The 23,667-nt window shown below is 43.4% G+C and overlaps 1 protein-coding gene, 1 long non-coding RNA gene and 1 pseudogene across 2 annotated transcripts; 1 reads left to right on the top strand and 2 right to left on the bottom strand.

Annotated features, from left to right (window-relative positions):
- Window positions 1–5: 5 nt before the first annotated feature.
- Window positions 6–4,994, bottom strand: LOC112589541 (putative nuclease HARBI1; annotated as a pseudogene).
- Window positions 4,995–5,173: 179 nt separating this feature from the next.
- LOC112589548 (uncharacterized) lies at window positions 5,174–13,949 on the top strand. Its single transcript, XR_003113624.1, has 2 exons — window positions 5,174–9,111; window positions 9,822–13,949. It is a non-coding gene; the product is annotated as an uncharacterized LOC112589548 (long non-coding RNA).
- A 6,756-nt stretch (window positions 13,950–20,705) lies between these two features.
- LOC112589540 (uncharacterized) lies at window positions 20,706–22,211 on the bottom strand. Its single transcript, XM_025303318.1, has 4 exons — window positions 22,113–22,211; window positions 21,856–21,968; window positions 20,993–21,683; window positions 20,706–20,894 (listed from the first exon to the last, which is right to left on the bottom strand). Exons 1-4 carry the CDS (start codon window positions 22,209–22,211, stop codon window positions 20,706–20,708), a joined length of 1,092 nt encoding a protein of 363 aa, XP_025159103.1.
- Between the last annotated feature and the right edge of the window lie 1,456 nt (window positions 22,212–23,667).

Below are 23,667 nucleotides of genomic sequence, written 5' to 3'. Positions count from 1 at the left end.
TTTTATTATAATCTTAAACGAAGAGTATCTTTAATTCTATCGCGTTTTTCCATTCCTTGTCTATATAATAAGGCGTCGAAATTTATATTATCCACATTATTTTCTATTCTATCTTCTGCTATTATGGGTATTTGAATCATATCATTCCTCATTATACATATATTATGTAAAACGCAACACGCCATAATGTATTTGGGAATTAGATTCTTCTCATAGGTAATTTGTCAAGTAAGATTCTAAATCGACTTTTTAAAAGAGCAATGCTACGCTCTACAATCATTCTCGTAGAAGATAAACAGTAATTGTAATTTTTTTTTCTTTCTGTTAAATGACCGTTATCTTTATATGGGACGAGTAACGTTTTTAAATTTTTATAAGCTGCATCACCGATTAAATGAGTATCATTCGGAAATTTTGTTTCATCATTGCAAAAATCTTGTAATCCTGATACACTAAAGACCCTTTGATCGTGTACCGAACCTGGATAACCCACATAACAATGTAGAAACTCCATTTTCTGGTTGCAAACCACCTGTAATTTAAATTGTTTTTTAAATATCTTTAATATTTTCAATTTAATTTAAATTATTTATTGAGTAAATGCTATTCACAATTTACCTGCAGTTGAATGGAATGATATCCTTTCCGATTTATGTAACTTTCTTGATTTTCTTGTGGAGTTGCTATTTTTATATGAGTCCCGTCTATTACACCAATTATTCCTGGAAATCCCTTCTTTCCTTCAAAATCTGTAATAGATTCTAATGCTTCCTGTTCTGTCGGCCATTTAATATAATGTTGTCGAAGATTAAGAAGAGCATTTACGACTCTTCTTACTGATCTCCAAGCAGTTGCTTTCCCAATATCAAACCGATCACACACAGATCTAACAAAAAAGTAATTACAAATAATAATAAACAAAAATATGAATAATGTAGTAATATTAATGAATTATGCATTTATATAACATTTTGTTAATAATTAAATTTTACCGATAGGAATCTGGTGTTGCAAGTGTCCACATTGCTATTAATAATTGCTTTTGTGGATCAATAGTATTTCGACCTGATCTTTGACCATAAATACAGTTCCTGTTTTTCTTTTCTAATTTTGGTCCCAAAATTAATAATAAAGTATTAAATGTATCTCTAGATACTCTGTAAAAAAGATATTTAATCTTTTTCTTTTTTAATTATACAATGATAAACATTATGTCCTTAATCATATAATACATAATTACATTATACATATTTATCTTACCTAAAATGTTCCTTAAATCCTTCATCTGAAAAGGAAGTGACTACATTTTCAATGTAATTTGTTACGCGTGGTTTTAATATTAGTGTTCCTCGTTCTGTTATTAATTTTAATATATCTACAATATTTTCTTCGTCTGATGATGAACTTTCCACAGTTGACTCTAAAAAATGCACCATACTTTGTGCACTAATTAAAATTGGTGTTAATTTATTCATAATTAAAATAATTCTACCTTATAATTTTTCTTTGGAATTTTCACCTTTTTATAGGTTATATGATTCGATGAACTACTGCATGATACTGCAAATGCGTTCTGTTTTCCTGCGTTACTGCCAGTTACTGCCGATTTTGGAACGACAAATACGCTAGTTTCAATATCAGTACTGTCAGTACTGTCAGCACTATTTCGGAACGCAGCCTATGTAACACAGTGCAAGTGACATGATGTGACATGTGAGCTTACGTTTTTAGCTCAGGTAATACGTGACAGACAAAAACGGAGATACTATTTGGATACTCTCTGTCTCTAGCCGCGGCCCCTACCAGGCCAGCGCTCCTTCCAGTTAGTTATATAATTCAATGGGTAACACGAACAGCGATTATTACATCACGTCCGGCATCAAAAACAACTTAGTGTACACTTAGTGCAAAAGTTCAAAAAGTGCATGCAACACGAACAAACCTAATATAAGACGTTTGAGGGCTAAAACTTTTCGTTTTTATGTGTAGTTTAAGAAAAAACGATTCAAAATAAGGATGATCTGAGCAAATCGCATCGAGTTGTAATCGCACGTTTTGAAGTTAGAAGTCATGAAAATTTGAAAAGTGATAAGCCCAGGATGAGTCATCAAATATTAATTAATGAGATATGAGTGATAAGGTTTTAATCTAGACCCAAAATAACTAAGATCTTTATAAATTGCAATGACGTGCGCCTACGCGTTATCGAGAAATTGAAGTCAATAGGTCAAGATTGGCCGATATGAAAATGACGAGTCACCGAGTATAAGCTGCAAAACTATTTGCGATAAAATATTAATCTAAGTTCAAAATAAGGATGATCCGAGTCAACCGTGTCGAAATGCGATTACGCGTTTCGGAATTACAGGTCACGAAAGATGAAAAAGTGACAGACTCGGAAATGACCTGTCACGAAATATTAATTATCGAAATATGGGTGATAAGGTTTTAATCCAGATCCAAAATAACTATGATCCTCGTAAACCGCATCGAACTGCCATTATGCGTTTCGGAGTTAGAGGCCACGAAATATTGAAAAGTGATAGGTTCGGAAATGACAGGTTACGAAATATTAATTAACGAAATATAAGTGATAAGATTTTAATCTGGGTTCAAAATAACTAAAATCCTCACAAATTGCAATAACGTGCGCCTACGCGTTATGGAGAATTTGAAGCCGATATGTCTAGATTGATTGATGCGAAAGTGATGAGTTACCAAGTATAAATTAATAAATCGTGTGCAATACACAAATAGCACATGACGTCCTCAGGATTATCCTGAATATGTTCTAGGACGTCCTAGAACCAGGTTGGGACATTGTTATATCTATGGGACATTCTGAGGATGTCCAAAGGACGTCCCATTCAGGACGCTTTTGGGACATTCTCAAGACATATTCAGGAAAGCACAAGGATGTCTTCGGGACAGCCACAGGACGAATATTCAGGAGAGTACAAAGATGTTCAATGTGAGGTACTAAGGACATCCTGGGGACGTTTTGTGGATCGGATTTACAGGACACCTTTATAACATCCACAGGTCATATTTAGGAAAGAACGAGGATGTTTTTGGAACGCTTTTAGGATATCTTCAAGACAAATTCAGGACAACGCAAAGAGATTGTCGACAGAGCCATAGGACGTCTAGTACAGTTGTACGTGTATATGAGTGTATATGAGTGTGTGCGTGTACAGAAATTTCATCAATTCCAATTATAAATGAATTGTATATATTTCTCTGGTATATATTTCTCTGGTATATATTTCTCTGGTATATATTTCTCTGGTATATATGGGACGTTCCACGTCAAGTGGGACAAGTGTCTGGGCAAAATTCATGAAGTCAAAATAAGATGCTTGAGAGCTTAAACTTTTCGTTTTTATGTGTAGTTTAAGAAAAAAACGTGGCCTTTTGAAAAATTAAAAACGGCCGCATCAATATGGCGGCTTGAGTAGATGAAAAACTTATTGAGAACATTTAATTTATTGGTCAGATAGTTCAAAATTCATTCGATTTCCATGAAAATCAGCATCTGGCGGGTTTTCGGGTCATTCATGAACATTCTGTAGTCAAGTGACCGAAATTGGAAATGGCGGATCCAATATGGCGGTTGTAGTAGATGAAGAATTGACTGCAACGCTTAGATTTTTAATCGTGTGATCCGAAATTAATTTCTTTTTCCATGAAAATAGGTATGTGGGGATTTTCCAGGGAGCATTTTTCGGCAGGATTTTGAAAAAATGTACGAACAATTGGAAAATACATTCTTCCTGAGATCATGAATTTTCACGAATCTTTATTCCGAAAAATATGAGTTTTCGTTAAAATAATGATAGAAGAACAGTCTGTTATTGTCTGATATTGTTGAAAAATCATAAGCCAATCTCGAAGACAGTCTCAACCCTTTAAAACGCAAAGAGCTTTCTACCTCTACAAACGAGAAGTGGATCAAATTGTACTGCATGTAATATTCAAACGGAATGTGAAAGATAACGTTAAACGATATTATAAGGACAAAGAGTCAAGAATAAGGAAAATATTAATTCGCAAAATGTTGAAGTCGAGGTTGGATGTGTTCGGAACGCGATCTGTTTCGTCGCCGAATAGCACGAGGTCGACCGTGCCCACGACTTCCCGGTATCGCTCAGCGCTGGGCAACGAGGTCGATCGAATCGACGCTTGAGCGGTGCCGAGGAGGCTGAATGGACGGGCAAAAGAGTTCACACAGCCGTCTTGGTCAGATTGAATTTATCTTAATTTAATTTAACGGCCAAACTCGCCAACAATCGAGCCACACTATTCGGATCGGTGTCGCGAGCTGACTCAAAGCACAAAAAAATAACAAAAATTCTACACAAAAAAGAAAAAGAAAAAAGACAATGACTATCGCGCGCGCAAAAAGAACACCGCATTGATCGGCTTTGCTCCATGAGCAAAGGAGTTCGCTAATCGCTGACAGAAGCGTGAAAGGACCTGAGCGAGAGATCAGGCGACGAGAAAAGATCGATTGCTAGCGCGAAGTGAGTTTGGTCTTCCATAACCATATATATACCATCTCTTTCTCGCCGCCAATATCTCGTCGGTCTAGGCTCTATATTTGATGTCGAAATTCCAGGACATTCAGCCATGTCGTGACTTAGCTGAGATAAACAGTGTTCAAATTACAATAGAACGAGCGAGTTAGTTTGGACGTTATGATTCGGTTGTTTATTTTGGAAATCGTGTGTCGCTTGATCGCGATTTCTACTGTCTGTTATTTCAAAGTGTAATCGTCAAGCTTGATAGATTCGAGAATATTCGCTGAAATTTCATTTAATGTTCTCATGATTCCGAGCGGACTCGCGAACATACCGCCTGCCTGAATGAAATGGTGAATTTCGAAAGCGTGCAATGTCGTTGTTGCATAACGTTGTTGTAACACGGTGTTACGACCTGGAGGAGGAACGAAACTTGACACTTGCTTTCGCAAGCTCCAACGTATTCGCAAGTCTGCGGTGCAGATCAAGGATCGGAATGACCCCTTTATCTGGCGCGGACGTACATCAGTGATCCTTTATTTAGGTCAAGGAACTGAATCCTTTTACCTGGGATAGGACCATGAGCGACGGTTGAGGAAAGAGAGAAATTTTTTGGTTGAAAATAATTCTTTGGAAAACGTGATTGGCTTACAATTACAAACAACTTGTTTTATTAGTGATTAGACGGAAGTTCACAATGAAATAAAATTTATAAGCTTTTATAATGTGTACGTATACATGTGTGGTTAACAATCGCGCTCAGAACAATGATTCTCGATTATTCAGAACAATATTCTGATAGAGGAAGGTCTATTGACGGAAAGGCACGAGGTGAGGGGGAAGATTGCGATGAGGATACTTCTGAAGGAGAGGGAGAACGAATAGGTATGAGGCCACGGAGTAAGGCCGCGTGCCCCCTCATAGAGGTGAGGTTAGAGGAGAAGATATCGGGGATGGGCTCCAAGGTAGAGGAAAGCTTGTGGCAGAACGGTCATCTACTGGACTCAAGGATGTTGGAGAGTACGAGATAGGAGGAGTTACTGGGGGAAAGTCAGGAAGGAACATGAGAGGAGAATGCGCCGATCTTAAAATGTTTGATTCGATATGACAGATAACGTAATCTGGACCTTGTAATACAAATACTAAAGAAGCGATCTCAAAATCCTCGCGGTTTGCACAATTTTCCGTGGTGGTTATTTCTGACTGTGATTGAGAAGATTGAGCTACTGAAATCGGATTTCACAATTAAGGAGGGATGCCAAGGGGGATAGGGAAAAGAAAGAAAAAGGGAGGAAAAGAAAAGAGAGAGAAGAAAAGATAAAAAAATAAAAAGAAAGGGGTCACTCTGGCAAAATAAAATATAAATAACTTACTGCTGGTTCTATGATCTTAGTCGACAATGAAAAGTGTAATTGCTGCGTGTCTGTGAGGACCCAAGTTTTGCGCTAAGAACAGGAAGTTGGTTTCGGCAGGATCGCTCGCAATGCCCCAAGAACGCATGAGATCGTTGCACAAAATAATTAACAACTGAAGAACTCTGATCTACCTAAGTCACTAGTAAGTTTGGTTATTAAGAGACCCTGAAGGGCTGTTGAAGAGAGGACTCTGTCCTGGCTGCGGGTCGGTCGAAAGGAGAAGTAGAAGTGGCATAGCCTTTTCATTTTACTAAAAACGTCACCTCGGTCGAGAGGGTGAGGTTTTAGAAGTTCCAAAGTTTATGTCCAAATATGGGTATAGGATTTTGTTACAAAACTTTTCGGAAGTGGGGTTTTAGGGAAGCCTGAGATAAATATGGTAAAAGATCGGGTATCTATGGCAGTAAAAGACTTCAAGGTTCCGCTAGGGTGAGTGAGAGATTATGCGCAATAAAAATTTATGAATAACGTGGAAACGCATGGGTTTCCGAAGATCAAAGGTTAGTAATATCATATAACAGCATAAAAGATTGTCTGGTCGGTCCGTCTTCAAAGAAAATTGTTGCTCCGGACAGGAAGTTATTCAAGGTTATTTGGAGAGGAGATACATGACTAAAATAACTCGGCGGATCTTTCTGACGGAAATAGGGAAATAGGGAATCCGGTGATTAAAGCAAAGAGAAAAAAAAGAAATCCGTGTGTGTGATGTCACTGTTTTCGAAGGGTCGCGGAACATGAACATTTGGTCGTATAATATAAAATACAATCCGCCCTATTTGATAACGGATTTAGGATATGGGAAGTCCGCAGGACGTAACAACGGCGAGTTACAAAATAAGAAATTACTTAGGCGGAAAAATCTCCACAGTACTGCTACATAAGATGATATAATAACATAATCGATGTAAAGTATAAGGCGACATAACGGAGCCGCTTCGCAAACATAATTGAGGAAACGCTTTATGCGGCATAACGGGTTGCGACGAAATAGGTTTTGTTCGCGCAGCGCCGTGGTAGTGCGAAGGGAAGCTGATTTGGCTACCACGTCAATGAAAATGACTCGCATGTTCGGAGGTGGACCCAGGCTGCCCGCCATGGCAATATACAGCTTTCCTTTGGCTCTGCATTGGTCGAAGTTGGCTCACATGATGTTAGGAATAATCGATTAATAAATCTGAGGCCTGTGTTGAGGTGTGCGAGGCATGTGTCCCGGCGGATCGCTGCTCTCAGAGTGGTCGCTTCCTCGTAATCGACTGGCAATGCGCACAACTGGACGATGGGCCGCTTATATTCCGCGCGAGCCATCTTGACGGTGACGACGCACGTAAGGCCGTTGGCCCGAGGGAAGCACTGGATCGTTCCAACTCCCACTTGCACGGGGGTCGAGTCGGAGTGCGGAGGAGGACGAGCTGTCCGAGTTTTATAGCTGGCTCGAGGTTTCGCCATTTCGCGCGCTGTTGTAGCGTGTTGACATAATCGGTCTGCCAAACTTTCCAAAATCGCTCGGTCATCTGGCGGACGAGCTGCCAACGAGTAAGTCGATGCTCGTTTACGTCGAGTAAACTCGGCTCCGGGGCGGTTGTCAGCGCGGACCCGCTTAAAAAATGACCCGGAGTCAAGAGTTCGTATCAATCATCGAGAGTATCGGATATCGGCGCAAGAGGATGCGAATTGAGACACGCCTCGATTTTGCAGAGCAGCGTGGTAAGCTCTTCAAAAGTAAGGGTATGAGTTCCGAGAGTGCGATGTAGATGATGTTTGACACTGCGGACGCCGGCAAAGTGTGGAGCGGCCGGCGGAATAAAGTGCCATGCAATACGGTCGGTCGCGATGACATTGAGGGTCGCGAATAACTGCTTTATATGCGGCCGCGAGTTCTTTATCGGCGCCGACGAATGTCGTCCCATTGCCTGAATGGAGGGCCTGCGGAAGCCTACGACGCGAGCGAAAGCGACTAAACGCGATCAGAGCGGGAATTGAGTAATCGGGAACCAACTCCAAATGAATCGCCTGGGTGGCGAAGCAAACAAACAACGCGAGATACGCCTTCCGCGAGGTGATCCCACGACCGGCGGAAGCGCGCACCTGCATGGGGCCTAGTCGACTCCGCAGTGCAAGAAACATCTTGTTGGAGTGGAAACTCGCACGGCGGGAAGATCGCTCATTCGTTGAGACGGAATCGCTGTCCATTCGCGTGTACATGCGACGCATCGATAAATGACCGCTTTAACGATACTTCGGGCGCGGACGATCCAAAAGTCGCGGTGCAACGTACTCAAGGTGAGCTACGGTCCTGCATGCAGGGCTCTCAGGTGAGCGTGCTCTACGATGCGGTCGACCACTGAGTGCGAGCTAAGCAGAATCAGAGCTAAGCAGAAAGCGGATTTGATAAGGAACCGGCGCGTTCTTAATTCGCCCGCCGACACGAAGCTGTCGCGGTCCAAGAATAGACAGAGAGAAAGAATAGGACCTTTCGGCGACAGATTACTTTTGAATATAAGGGCGCAAATTTCCTTTGAAAATAGTTCGAGCTGCATTTGTTTGATCCAAAACAGACGAGCGCGATCACACTCAGCCGCTGTGAGAGCGCGGCCGGACGCGTCATTCTTCGGAGCGTCGTTCAAATCGCAACGACATCGAGAGAAGAATCTAAAAAGATAGGCGGTTACGCTTCGGCCACGACGAGAAACGTAAAGCAATGTCGAACGGATGTTGCGCGCGGTGCAGTACAATGACACGCTGCAATTTTCTCTTCGAGAGGAGCGCTTGATGGAAGACTTGACTCATTGGGAGGCCAATCTTTCGAGGGATCGCACAGCCACCGCGGCCCCCGCCACCACAATGAGTGATCGCGAATTTCGTCCCCAAGGAGGCCTCGCGATGCACAATCGGCGGGGTTATCATTTGTAAGTACGTATCGCCATGAGACATTGGGCACCTGTGTTTGTACAAAGGCCACGCGGTTGGCGACGAACGTCTTCCACCGGGACGGGTGCTGTCTGAGCCAAGCGAGTACAATCTGCGAGTCCGTCCAGCAAACGCACGGAACATCGGGAAACCCGGACGATCTGCGAACGAAAGCGAGCAATCGAGCGAGAAGCACCGCGGATGACAATTCGAGCCGAGGGATACTGAGCGGAGTCAGAGACGAAACTCGCGATTTCCCGGCGAGCAAGGTAATATCCACAAAACATTTGAATATACATAGTATGTTCCATGTATATACATCTCTGTATATTGCACATCCTATGCATATACATTTAGGATACACGGTACGTTGTATGTCTATGCAATGTTTGTACAGACATAACCGAAAAAAAGCACATAGAATGTTTCAGACATGTACGCATATACATGCAGTGTATATTCTCTGTATATCTTATGTACATACACTCTGTATATTTCCAAAATATACATAAGACATATATATCAATATGCAATAAATATACATTGGTATATGCAGTTTATATACATGAAATATACATGATATATTACCGACAAAAGATATTTGCATGTACATAGTATATCCTCTATATATCTTATGAATATATACTTATATAATACATTCTGTATATTCCCAAAATATACATAAAACATGCATGTCAATATGCAATAGATATGTATTGGTATATGCAGTTTATATACATGAAATATACATTGCATATACATGTATTACCGACGAAAGGTATTTGCATGTACACAGTATATCTTTTGTATATCTTATGAATATACATTATGTATATTCCAAAAATATGCATAAGACATGCATGTCAATGTGCAATAAATATGCATTGGTATATGCAGTTTATATACGTGAAATATATATTGCATATACAGGATGTATCTCAAATAAAATGCATTTGCATACATATATATATATATATAGTTGTGTCCGCGAGCGGATCGGCTCTCGTCTGGAAGGACCGATGTTGGAGTTATCGACGCTCATATTGTCACGCCTCACGTCCTGCCTTGCAGTCTCGGGCACTCCGTGGCCATACATCAGTGGCCTTAAACTCGCGGACTCAGGATACGCGGGCTGGGATCTGGTGGACCTACTACTTGACATCAAGGTTTTTGTCCGCATCGTCAACGACATCCTGAGGAGGGGTGATTCGGACGAACCCATCGCACAGAGGACATCGCTGGGATGAATTCTGTCTGGGAGCGTCGGAACATCGAAGTAAAGGCGAGTAACGAACTCGCTTCACTGCTCGATCGACGAGGATTTGTCGGTGATCGTCTGCCGGGGAGCAGGAGGAGGCTCCTCGTGGTTCACTGCCAATATCATCTGAGGAGCAGCGATGTCAGAAGTACTTCGCTGCCATATATTCTTGACGAGAGGATGGGAGATATACCGTGCGTGTGTGGAGACTGACCGACGACGAAGAACCCAGATCCCCTCTAGGAGCGGCCACCTTGCGGGACGAAGTCGATGACATTCTCACCGGGGCTTCTACGATGCGCGTAGTCTTGAAGATGCGCTGTCAGCTGGAAGCGGTATGCACGGCAAGCGGGTTACCGCCACGAAAATGGACAATTAACCACGAACAGCTGATTGCGTCTCCACACACATTGGTCAGCGATGCGGATGCTCCAGACGATGGAGGGACGTTTCCGGAAGGATCCGACATTCCATCAACTCTACGACGATTTCTTGTCAGAATATGAGGTCTCGGTCACATGTCGGCTGATGTTTTCCGGTCGGAGTCGGGATGCTTCCTGCTACATCATGGCGTGCTCAAGCAGTCCGGCACGTCCATCAAGTTGCGAATCGTTTTCAACGGCTCTCAGAAAATATGTGAAGAACATTTGTTCAACGATTGATTCTTGGTGGGACTAAGCTTGGCGGGTCTCTTAATGCACTTAATGTGACGTTATCGCTATGTCTTCGTGGCCGACATGGAGAAAATGTACTGGCAGATCTTGGTACACGAGGAGGACTGCGATCTTCAGAGGATTCTGTAGCGTAAGGAGGGAAAAATTCAGGCATACCGCCTGAACACCGTCACCTGTGGCCTAGCTTACGCGCCATTATTGGCCATCCAGACGCTGTGGAGACTGACCGACGACGAAGAACCCAGATCCCCTCTAGGAGCGGCCACCTTGCGGGACGAAGTCGATGACATTCTCATCGGGGCTTCTACGATGCGCGTAGTCTTGAAGATGCGCTGTCAGCTGGAAGCGGTATGCACGGCAAGCGGGTTACCGCCACGAAAATGGACAACTAATCACGAACAGCTGATTGCGGACTTTCCGGCGGACGATGAGCGATATACAGTGTTCGGGCCTCGCGAGTTGCAGAGAGTCACTCCACTTTGAACTTGGAGTGGAGGCCGAGCGACGATCCCTTCTCCTTCGTAATTCGACCATTCGAGTAAGGCGTTATCACGAAGCGTATCATCTTATTGCAGACTTCTCGACTCTTTGATCCGCCAGGATGTATATTCCGTCATTGTGAGGGCTAAGTGCATCCAGACGACGTGGCTTCCTCTCCTACGCGAACTTCACATCCCACAATGGATGGGTGCCGAGCTATCGACTTGCATAGCGTAGCTCCATAGCTTCGCTGACGCCTCAGAGCTCATATACGCTGCGGTGCTCTATCTGAGGATGATAGTGGAGAACAACGTGGAGAACTTGCTAGAAGAGATGCTCTTGGCACAAGTCGAAGCATGCTTAAATTCATGACCACTGCAAGCGCTGATCCGGACGACTTCGCTGCGTTCACTCCCGTCCATTTCTTGGTCGACGAGCCGTTATGCGCTTTGTCAGAGCCTTCGCTGGAGCAGGTACCGACGGGAAAGTTAGACCAGTAACAATTGGTACAGCAGATGCGAGATCACCTTTGGCAACGTTGATCGCAGGAGTGTGTCACCAGCTTGATCCCTAGCAGCAAGTGGCACACCGAGGCGCAGAAACTCAAGGTCGGCCGCTACAAATGGCCGCTCGCTCGAATCATCAAGTTGCACTCTGGATATGGAGGACAAACTCGGGTGATAATGGTACGCACGGCGGTATCCCATTTCTCGAAATCGGTCGTGAAAATTGTGCCGCTTCCCGCGACCTGTTCAGTATTGGAATGAAAAAATTCGGTTCTTCTCATTCATTTGCGAACGATCGGAATAATTAGCGAGATATCGTGCAGTCGAGCTTTATTCATTGCATTTTCTCTTTTGCGTATCACTTTTCTTTCTTTTACTTTTCTCGGCGGTTTTATCTTTTTTTTTTACTTTATCGTTTGCGTTAGCTTTTGCGTCGCGTCATTTGCCGCATTATTCACACTTGCATTTGACTTGGTTTTTTCTTATAGCGTTTCCGCTTATAGCGTTCGTCTACCATGTACTTATAAGGAAGTTTTTGCAATACACTCAGATATGTGTTACGTCCTAGAGGAGGAGCGCAACTTTTCCGTTCACGGTAAAAGCGAACCTCGTTCGTACATGCGTGTCAGGGAACGGGTCAGGAACCCGACGGGTCCCTTTACTCGCTCGCTGACATACGACGAGCGGTCCGTTTTTCGGTCAGGGATGCGAATCCCTTTACCGGGAATAGGACCATGAGTCGACTGTTGGAAGGTGGGGCGATTTTGAAATTAATTAATGGAAAATTAGATATTTAACAAATTTATTAAAATAAGGATAACAAACAGAATGGTACAACAGCGCGATTTAGAAGGTGGCGATTTACAGTGATTGTATGCGTATGTATGTCTGTATGTGTGAGAAGAAAGAAAAGAAGAGAGAACAAGGAAAGAGAAGGAATACGAATAGAGTTAGTCGGGTGAAGGGGAACGAGAGCGATCAGGTGAATTTAGAGGAATGAAGTTAGTTCAGAGAAAGAAACAGGGGAATAGGATATCGAAGGGATATCGAAGGGGTAGAAGGAGTGGACGCGCGTGTAGGAGAAGAGGAAGGAGTACCCGGGGGAAAATGAGAGAGAAGGTAAGGGGGTAGGAGCGTAGGATCTGGGTGGTAATCGGTTCCTAGCGCTATGTTAACTATCGCTCGGAGATAGTGGACTCGAAATGCTAGTTGGTCGGGATCTCTGATGTCAAAAATCGACTCGAGCGTTTGGAAAATGCTGTCGATGGTTATCCCAGTATTGTAACAATAACCCACTAAAACCGGATTCCAATAATAAAGGGAATTAATAAAATGGTGAAAGGAAGGGTGATAATAAAGAAAGTAAAACTTATTGCTGGTTCCAATGCAGAGAGAGGAAGAGCGAGAGCAACCCAAAGAAAATGCTGCTGATCTGCGTGGGTGTGCAACGCTGGCTCTGTCGCTCTCGGATTTCCAATTCGGTAACGGTTAGGTTAGATTACACGCAACTACGTTTTTCTTTTAGGCAGCAGATAATAATTAAACTGTGAAAGACGTACAAGACCAACTCCACGTCTGAATGCCTGAGTGTCAAGCGACAAAAGAAAAGATATCTGGATGTCGAACTTGTGGTTCTAATTCGGGTGCTGGTCAGGCGAATAATGTGTTAGCTTTTTCATTTTACTCAAAACGTCACCTCGGTTGAGAGGATGGGATTGTGGAAATTGCGTCAGGGATCTAAGGTCCATGTCTATCTATTAGAACTTTGTTGTTAACATTTTCGGAGGTAGGATTTTGGAGTTGTATTGTAACATCTCTAAGATAATTGTCACGACGGGACGTGGAAAAGTTGTGAGTTCGTGAGGATTAACGAAATCAAATATCGACTGGTCAGTCCGGAAAGTGACTCAGTGGGTTTTTCCTGACAAACAACTAGAGGACTTTGGTCTAGGGGGAGATAAAAAAAGGAAATCGGTATGTGATGTCATCGTGCTCGAAAAGTTGCGGAACATGCTCGTTGAATATAACATTTAAAGTGTAGTAAGCAACATAAAATCATTACGCTCTATTTATAAAAGGATCTAGAATACGCGGAGTCCGCAGGATGTAACATATGGTAAACGTTAAATCGTGAACATTATTCGCTCAAAAATAACGTCGACATGTACGCGACCAATAGCAATCACAATCAACGTTTACCATATCTGAAAGACGGTATTGCAAAAACTCCCTATTGTGTTTGTTTATTATATTTACAAGCGTTGTGCGCCGGTTCATTGATCTCACGTCTGTACGAGGCCGCGTACGTAAGTGTGTGTGAGGTCTCCGCGCAGCTCAGTCTCCTTTAAGGGCGCACACTGCGTCACCTCGGTCGCCTTCGTGATGACGTGGACCTTGTCCTTTGTCCGAGCGGGATATTCTGGAAGACGAAGGCTTTTCGATCAAAATATTTTATTTTAATGCCAATTTTTAAAGCGTGACTCCGTCTCAGAGACAGTGTCATCTAACCTTAAATCAGCTGCTCGGAGATCAAGCGCAAGTTGACGTGTATACAAACATGCCGGCAGACACGGAACTGCCGTGCGTGTTTGAGTGATCACGCACGCGCGTGTGTTGATTACACTTTGTAGTCACAGACATCTATGTTATTATTAGTCTGCTAATTAGGATGAAATACATGGTTCTGAAAGCTATGTACTAAACTCATGTGCACATATTCTGCAGGTGGAAAATACTGATATCCGATTGAAATGAAAAAAATAATATATGTACACATATGTAACTTCTTATACACATAAATATGATGAATATCGTCCATATTACATCTTCTTTACCATTTACGCTGTGCATGCGCAGACGTTTACTTGCACTAATATATAATTTTCGAGGTTCAAAATTACCTCTAGAAACACAGGAGTTAGCAATCTAATGTAATATAGATGTTTGTATTTATCTGTGATTAGTTTTTTTTTAATCGTGTAAAGATAAGAACATATTGAGTGAACAGTCAACGTGTGATGTATATATTATATTCCTATATATTATATTTTTATATATATGTATGAAATATGATCAAATATTTTATTCTAAATGAAAGAACGACCATAAAAATCAATAGTGTTACATGAATTTAAATTAATACCTTCCTCTTTTTATTTTGACACGAACGGTAATTATCATAGTGTATAGTGTATATTCGCGACAAAAAAGGATGCGGTCTAAAATTAATAAAGAACATTCAAGTCACGCGAATATATTAATTCAAGCTTTTGAGACAATTGTTGAGACAGCGAGTCGAATAAATTTAGAAGTTTACGTAATTCAGCGGATTATTAGAAGCTTCTTTTGTTCAGCAGATATATTGTTTATTCTACTTGCACGGAGAACCGGAGAGTAGAGCATGCTTTCTTCATGTAATTGCCTTGTGCTTTCTTCACTTTGCGTGATACATATGCCGTCTCTCTCAAGGACAGTAGAAAAACGGTATAAGTTTGTCACATAAAAGTCATTACAGATTTAAATTCAGTTCAGAATTGGACAGATCGATTCCGACCGGTGTTCAGCCGGATTTTTCTAATCAGCTCGATGCTCGTCGACACCATATAATTTCGCATATCGCTTCATCTCAGCATACCGTTTGCATATTTCGTTTAGTTCGCGGCGCCACGATTGATTATTCGTTTTATTTTTATTTCTTTTGTATTGTTAATTATATAACCGATTCTGCTTGTGATCGCTGTTCCGACCATGACGTGGATACAAGGCATTAGAGACCATGAAAGAAGGAGGGCGTACTAAGGTGACGGGAGGAGACGCCGTGCGTTCGCGGGACCTGCATCTTATTTTCGTGCATTTCTATTTTCCGATGAGAGAAAAATATCGAGAGCGCGGTGGTAGTCGCTAAGACCGGGAATCGAACCCGGGTCTTTCGCTTGCCGGGCGACTGCTCTAAACCACTGAGCTACCTGACGCTCCACGCTCACGACATTCTCCTCTCCCTAGATAACGTTAAGAGATGTCGTTCGGAAGCGACATCTCTAGTGCTAGGCATGGAGAGAGCGAGGTGCGAACAATATTTCGAGTCATCTTCACTGTCTTGGATCGCTCCCCGAGGAGGAATTCGAGGAAATGCTTTCCGCATATGGTAACACCAATACTTAATGGCCTCTCCGGCCGAGATTCCACAGATTTATCAGCTATTAATCACCACATATGGCATGGCGGCTGCTCCGTTCCTGGCGCTTCGTATGCTCAAGCAACTTGTCGACGATGAAGGAAATGAATTTCCTCTTGCTGGTCTTCCTGGTTTTGCATGACCGAATTTATGTTGATAACGTTTTATTCGGTGACCATGACTTGCTTTGTATTAGACAAACACGCGATCATCTTCGGCAGTTATTGTCGCGTGGTGGTTTCGAGCTGCGCAAGTAGGTGACTAACTTTGTGGAACTGCTGGCCGACATCGACATCAATCAGCAAGGTTCTGTAGGTGATAGGCCGTTTCAGATCGACGAATATATTCAAATTCTTGGACGGAGCTGGAATTCGTCGCGTGACACATTCCAATTTCGAGTCATCTTAGATCAGTCTTGTCGCGACGACTTCCAGTTGCACTTCTACGGAGAGAACGACATGACGCCTTTGTCTTGCGAGCGCGACATTCCGAAACGTCTTTAATTGCTACACCGACACGGCAAGGACGCAGCTGCGCTACTTTAGCAGTTACGTGGCGCAACCGACCTCTTTGTCGTCATCATCTTCGCTCTTGGCATCGTTGTCGTCGTCTTGTTCCGTTTGGCCTATTGGTTCCATTTAGACTTAAAAAAATATTCGTAACAATAACATACATACATAACAACAATAACAAAATCAACAATATAGAACTTACAATATAAAAATTCTCCTCAAATATTCTCCACTTCCAGCATGTCCTCCATCTTCACGTCATAAAATACTTAATTCGGGATCACGCAGATGATGTTCAACTCTACCTCTCATTAGCAGGCGATATTCCTAGGCAATCATTACTAGGTTATTCTTAATATGTCGAAGACATGTTTTTTTAAATTGTTTTATTAAAATTGTTTTATTAAATTGTTAAATTTTTTTAAATTGTTCTATTCGTCTCACTGCGCTGTCACACTAATGCGCACTAACTTACCCATATTTGTGAATTAAGTCTCCTCCACCTTCAGCGGCTCCTTGCTCTTTCACGTCGCCTTCCGTACAATCTCGTCCACTCTCTTCGGCGTTTTTTCTGATGTGTCTCATATGTTTATCTAAAACATAAATGTATGAATTGTTAACAAAAAAGATATCACAAAAACTTCCGTAACAATAACATATATAAAATCAACAATAAAGAATTTACAATATAAAAATTCTCTTCAAGTCTTCTCCACTTTCAGCATGTCCTCTATCTTCCACGTCGTAAAATGCACTTGGCGCAAGACACTACCGTGTCTCTTGATTATTTAATATTAGTAATAATTAAAATGGAATAATTATTGCATATTAACATTTATAACGCATATGCATGTGTATGTGCATAATTGAATAAGAAAATCATAAAATTGAATATAAAAATTATAAAAATGGCATTAGCGTCATTTTGTGTCATTGCTAGAAATTGTCCGCGCGATCTCGAAATATTTCTTCCTGAATTACAAGTAGCGCGTTACGTGAAAAATGAGAAGGCGAAGGGGCAAAACGGGTGAGGATTCTAGCTTCGCAATAAAATCATAGCTGACTCTCCTCGTGCCTACTTCTGCCGCGAGGTCCGCTCATCGATGGTGAAACAAAGATGGAGAGCGATTGATCGTCTGTGCTTTTCTAAATTACTATCTTCCTTAAGAAAATAGAGTGAACAAGAAACGTGCATGCTTTGCCGTTATTGTCAGGATGGGCGTAGTATGCACATATTTTCTCAGGGGGCGCGTCGGAAAAAACGTCCCGGCGTAATCAGCCCGGTAGCCGCTCTCAGGTCTCTCTAATTGGAACACAGCCAGAGCAGTCTCAAGATCGTTGGGGTTAGAGAGATATACACAAATGGGGTTAGAGAGACTTGCAATTAACATTACCTGACATTAAATTCTAAAATATCCTAATTTTTTTTATTAAAGAAAGATGATGATTTGGTTTATTATTAAAGGATTTTTTACTAATTCTTATTTTTTTTAATAAAAGAAAGATATATAAGAAAAAATCGTGTGATTGTAAAAAATACAAGCAATTTATTCCTTTCAAATTTTACTTCATTATGAAAAATAAGAATATTTTTAAATGTAACATTGAATATAACGTTAAGTGAAGTTTATCATAATTTTTCTAACTATGTGATAGAAATTATGTGATGAAAAGAATATATGCTATATGCTCCATACTACAAATATAAACACAGTTATATGAGTAATTTTGCTATTTACTGGAATTAAATCTGAACAAGTATAAATATGGGTAATATGTAAATATATTTGACAATACCATTTCCTGAGTCATTAGACTTTGAATTGACTTCATCTTTATACTCTGTGGAATATGACATATCTATCCATTACTGACTGCCTATTTCTGTCAATATCTTATAGTTTATATATATATGTGTTTGTTTTATGTGTGTGTGTATATGTAACGATACGACTTCTTGAATCGTTACGCTGATTGTCACAAAACATCACGCGACAATCAGCTGAGCGCACGCCCCCCGACCCATGCTACCACCGCGCTTTTACAAGCGCTCACGAGCCTAGCCGAACACCCGGCAGGCACGCTCGGGAACGATCGGCCATCAAGCCGAACCCGCAGCACCGCCGAAAGGATAATCGGCGACCGCCGTATAATCGCGATTAATTCCGATCAAAATCGGAATAATCGACAATTCATATCCGAAGGAAACCGAACACAAGAAAACACGGGTATATAATCTCGGCAGAATTTGACAAAGGAGAGTCTTCGGAGTTCAGTCTTCTCGGATCGTTCTTCCTCAGGAGTATCACGGAGTACCTGCAGAGAGCCCCAGAGAATCGAAACAGCGTAAGTAATCTACCAGGCCGCAGTCGTCGGCAACCGCGATTACTCTGTCTTTGCGATTAGAGATCGAACGGCGAGTTTGTCGTTGCTCCGGTGAGTTTTCCGGAACGATCTTCCGGTATTATGTCGTCTTTGCGATTAGAGATCGAACGGCGAGTTTGTCGTTGCTCCGGTGAGTTTTCCGGAACGATCTCCCGTTTTTGTATGGTAAAAGTATGACTTTGAAATTTTCTGAGTTGTTAACGCACGACTTGTGTGTGCTGTTTTTTTATTGTGATACAAAAAGTTTATTCTATTTATTCCACCTTTAACAGAACCTACTATTAAGGAGAATATTAATTAAAAAATCGAAACGGTAAAAAATTATTTGGTATTTCTAGTGCCTTTTTCTTTTTCTATGTTCGTTTCTCTATTCTTTATTCTATCTTCTGCCTTTTGTTCTCTGTCCTTTAATTTTCTATATTTTACGTCTATCCTTTTGTATTTATTTTGTCCATCCTTTCTATCTATTCTCTTGTCTATCTATATTCTTAGAAAATGTAAAAAAGTATGTTCCTTTTTAATATGTGTATATATATCAACATTATTCTATATATAAAATAGTTATAATAGAGAAAACATTTTTTTCATTTATATTGATGGAACAGACATTTACATTTTCTTATTGACGGAAGAGACCACCACCTTCTCGCGATTTCCGTTGAGCAACAATATGTACGTTATTCTTTACAAAATAAATGTGCAATAGGTTAATGCATATAATCGCTAAATTATTTTGCTCTATTTCATTATATTTATTTGTTTAGCACACTATAGATTGCAATGTTAGAACAATTTAAACATTAAATTACATGATTTATTTTTATATTTCTTGTGTGCTAATAATAAATTATCTCTTAAATTAACATAAGTTATTTTTCCGTAACATAACATTATTCTTTTGCGAAAAAAACGTACATGTTGGCCAAGAGTGGATTGTTCAAATTATTACTCTCTCTCTCACTCTTTCTCTTGCCCATGCGAAAATATCATCGGCGAGTCAACGCGTATCTTGAAGCTAGCGGTGTGTTATAGCTATAGCTATACTATAGGAAAGAAAGAAATCGCAGATCGCGCTTTCCTTCTCTACTACCTGAAGCTTGCCAAACGCCGAGCGCACACGGACACGGCTTAACACGTGCATACGTTCCCTCTCCATATGCGCGGGTTTGGTGGCAATGCAGCGAATCTGACAGCTCTGCTCGGAGTAAGCTAGGCCAATCCGCTGGGTTCCCGATAAGCCAGGAAGGCCCTTGCCACCAAAGGACGTGTTCCTTCAGTCCGCCGACTAACAAACTCCGGGAGGCGCAATCCGCAGGATTGTCACCGGACGGAACATGTCGCCAAGAGGCATCCGGGATGACTTCGTGTATGAACGAAACGCGGTTGGCGACGAAAGTAGTCCATCTGGAAGGGTGTCCGCCAAGTCGAGGAAGTAATGGCGTAACTAGTTCCCTCGGTTTCCCCAAGAACCTAGAGAAGGCATTCCGATGGGGTTTTTAGTGGGTGCAACCCCCACATAACCCCGGCTCTCCCTGATAAAGGAACCAGGGTATCTGTTAGGGATTTTTCCCATCGTTAAAAAAAAAGGGTGTCCGCCAATCCAGTGGAGAGTGACAGAGGTGTCTGTCCAACAATAAAATGGCACTTCGCCACAACCGATAACCTTTATCGTGATCTACTATGAGGCGTGAAAACAGCTGCGCACCACACAGCTCCAGACGGGGCAACGACACCCGCCTCTGGGGGCGACCCTCGTCTTGGCCGCCAACAGAGTGACTGGTGTGGTCCCATCGGACCGTCGAGCCTTTAGATAAATGACGGCAGCATACGCCCTTTCTGAAGCGTCAAAGAAACCGTGAAACTGAGTTTCTACTTCAGTGGGATCCGGTCCAACGAGAGACTCGGACTCTGGAAACCTCCGTGACCCCGCTCCTAAAGGAGTCCCATCGCCGAGCTAAAGCAAGAGGAAGAGCCTCGTCCCAGTCGAGTCCGGCTAACCATAAATCTTGTAGAAGGATCTTAGCCACTACTACAATAGGCGTCAGCCAGCCCATTGGGTCGTACTATCGGGCAACGACGGATAAGATGCTGCGTTTTGAAATGGTAGAAGAGGCATTGACCTTGACCGAAAATCAGAAGGCATCCTCGTTCGGAATCCGACCTCAAGCACTGAGACCCCTACGGTCCCGGGGTCCGGCAGCGATATTAGTGGTTCTTGGTCTCCTTTCGGGACATCGGACAAAAGCCCCGACTGAGAGGCCGCTCGCTTCCTGAGGCAGAATCTGCCCGCCATGAGCAGATTGCGCAGTTCGCACTGCCGCTGGCGTGCCTCCTCAAGGGAATCAGCTCTCGCAAGTATATCGTCTACATATGTTTGTCGTCGCAGCAACTCTGCCGCCCGGGGATAGCGTTTCTCCTCATCCAGCGCAAGCTGGAGCAGTATGCGGATCGCCAAGTAAAGAGCACAAGCCGTGCCATAGGTGACCGTGGCCAAGCGGTATACCCCCATTAATTGCGTTTGGCTGTCTCGCCAAAGGATCTGTTGGAGGTGTTGATCCTCCCAAGCCACGCGTATCTGTCGAAACATCTGCTCGATGCCTGCAATAAAGGCCACCCGATGCATACGCCAAGCAAGCAGGACTTTTCCAAGATCTAGTTGCAGGTGCAGCCCCACGTGCACCAAGTCGTTGAGAGACCGGCCGTTGGTGGACACCTGCGAGGCATTAAAGACCACGCGGACTCTAGGATCGGGGGCTCGTTTAATTATTGGGTGATGCGGCATAAAGTACGATGGCCGTGGTTGCTCGACACCGAGTGGCAGACGGACCACATGCCCCTGCTGTGTATAGTCGCTAAAAAAGGCGATAGGCTTCGTTTAAGGAAGGCTGCTGGAGCAAGCGCCGCTCCAAGTAGTGAAGTGAGGCAATGGCAACCCGCCGAGTATCGCCGAGAGAGAGCTCTGTCAGGGAGGCCTTCAATGGCAAACGCACCTGATAACGGCCGTCCGAAAGACGTCAAACGGACGTTGTGAAGAACTCCTCGCAAGCTCGTTCCTCCTCTGAGAGTATGGAGGCGACTGGAACCTCTTCCACCTCCCAGAAATGCCGTAACAGGCTGGCCGTATCGTCCTGTGCACACTGCACAGTATGGCAATGAGAGTTGCCTGGTCGGGCTACCGACGGAAGAGCCCCAAACAACACCCACCTCAAGCGGGTACGTTGTGCGATGGGAGCTCCTCATGGTCCTCGGCGAATGCTAGGCACCAATATCTCGGCAAATACTTCCGCTCCAAGTATCGTCTCAGTACGCTCGGCCTTATCGGAACCATCCGCCAATTGAAGGTCCTTTAAATGCGCCCACTTCCCCGTCAGCTGTGTCATCTGGGGAGGGTGGTACGCCGTAAGTCGCGGTAGGATCAGGGTCTCCACCGTCGTGGAGAACGGGACGCCAGTAGTTGCCTTTAACTGCAACGATATGCTGGCACGTACTCGCTAAGGGCGCCCCTCAGAGATGTCCGACAATCTCACATCCACTCGGGCCAATGTCACGGAAAGCGTCAAGGTGTTGGTCCACCAGCAAACGACGGTTATCATACCGTGCACATAGCGCATCCCACGCCTGCTCAAACGAGCCAGTGGCGACGCCGTAGTGTCGAATCAGACGCTCGGGCTCCCCTGACACACTCTGTTTTAAATAATGCATTTGGTGAACCGATGCTAAGGACGAGTTTTCGACGATTAAGGACTCGAAGAGATCCTTAAAGTTGCGCCATTCGTCCAAACTTCCCTTCAAACTTCAGAATGGAAATGCGAGGCAACGAAGTCTCGTGCACGACCGCTTGCGCGGGAACTGCGTGAGCAGTCGACTCAGCCTCCTGAGCCCTCAACCTATCCAACAGGTTTTGGATTTCTGCGCCCTGCACGATGTATACTTCCTGTGTCGTACCACAGGCATCTTGTCGCACGTAATCCGAGTCCCGCACAGTCTTGAGGCGAGACGTTCGGATAATGCGATGATCGTCTTGATACTAATCAGTAGGTATCGAGAATCTGCATACGAGACGCCAGCCCGCCAACTGATTTCAGTTGACTGGACTTGCGCGCATTTTCCAGCAGTCGCTCCATGCAGTGCTGCTGGTCGTATTGCAGCTCAATGAGCCAGTGAATTTCCTCCTCAGACGTCATAATGAAACTCGAGCTAAATAGCAAGACACAGGTTCGAGACTACCGCTCCCGATCCGGCTCGAAAGACCAAAATTATGTTCGGAACGCGACCGAACATAAAATAGCTCCGGAGAGCTGGTTGGTGAATTTCGAATCGCAGAGCGATGTCCGCCCGCAACTATGTCGCTCGAGCAATTGGACAACCGACCGATCGTCCTCGCCGACGTCTGAGTTATGTCGTAAGGCTGTCAAAAGCCTTGCAAAAACGCGCAACACCGCGTGCCAATAGCACCGTGCCCAGGGACGGCGGCGAAAGCAAGAGAGAGAAAGGACACGCACGTGACGACGCAAAGAGGTATTCAAATGTAAAACGCAACGGACGCAATAGAAATGCAGTAGAAACCCAAGTGGAATAACACAGAAGAACAACGCAGAAGGAACGCAGTAGAAACACAGCTATTTACAAGGCGAAGGCGAAGGCGTTCGCCAGCGCAAAGTCCCGGAGGACACACACGTTAGTGACGTCAACGGGGAGCAGCACCCGGAGCACGCCAAAGTACGCGGAAGCGAAACGACCTCTGTCGTTTCGGAAGGCCTGCCCTTCCGGACGCAACGGCCTACAGCCAGCCAGGATCCCGAGGACGTGTGGAAAAGATCGCTGAACTCTAGCGAG

The sequence above is a fragment of the Harpegnathos saltator genome, unplaced genomic scaffold, assembly GCF_003227715.2.
Source record: "Harpegnathos saltator strain DR-91 unplaced genomic scaffold, Hsal_v8.6 scaffold54, whole genome shotgun sequence".
NCBI classification, from domain to species: Eukaryota; Metazoa; Arthropoda; class Insecta; order Hymenoptera; family Formicidae; genus Harpegnathos; species Harpegnathos saltator.
The sequence above is the reverse complement of the archived record's forward strand: the minus strand, read 5'-3'. Positions and strand labels throughout refer to the sequence as shown.

Excerpts from the sequence above, each read along its gene's own strand:
- LOC112589540 (XM_025303318.1), bottom strand. The coding sequence starts at position 22,211 with ATGACACAGCTGACGGGGAAGTGGGCGCATTTAAAGGACCTTCAATTG. Across the intron at positions 21,684-21,855 it reads TGCGAGGAGTTCTTCACAAC|CGACTATACACAGCAGGGGC; the intron begins GTCCGTTTGACG and ends CGCCTTTTTTAG. Across the intron at positions 20,895-20,992 it reads TAGGGGTCTCAGTGCTTGAG|TACGACCCAATGGGCTGGCT; the intron begins GTCGGATTCCGA and ends GTTGCCCGATAG.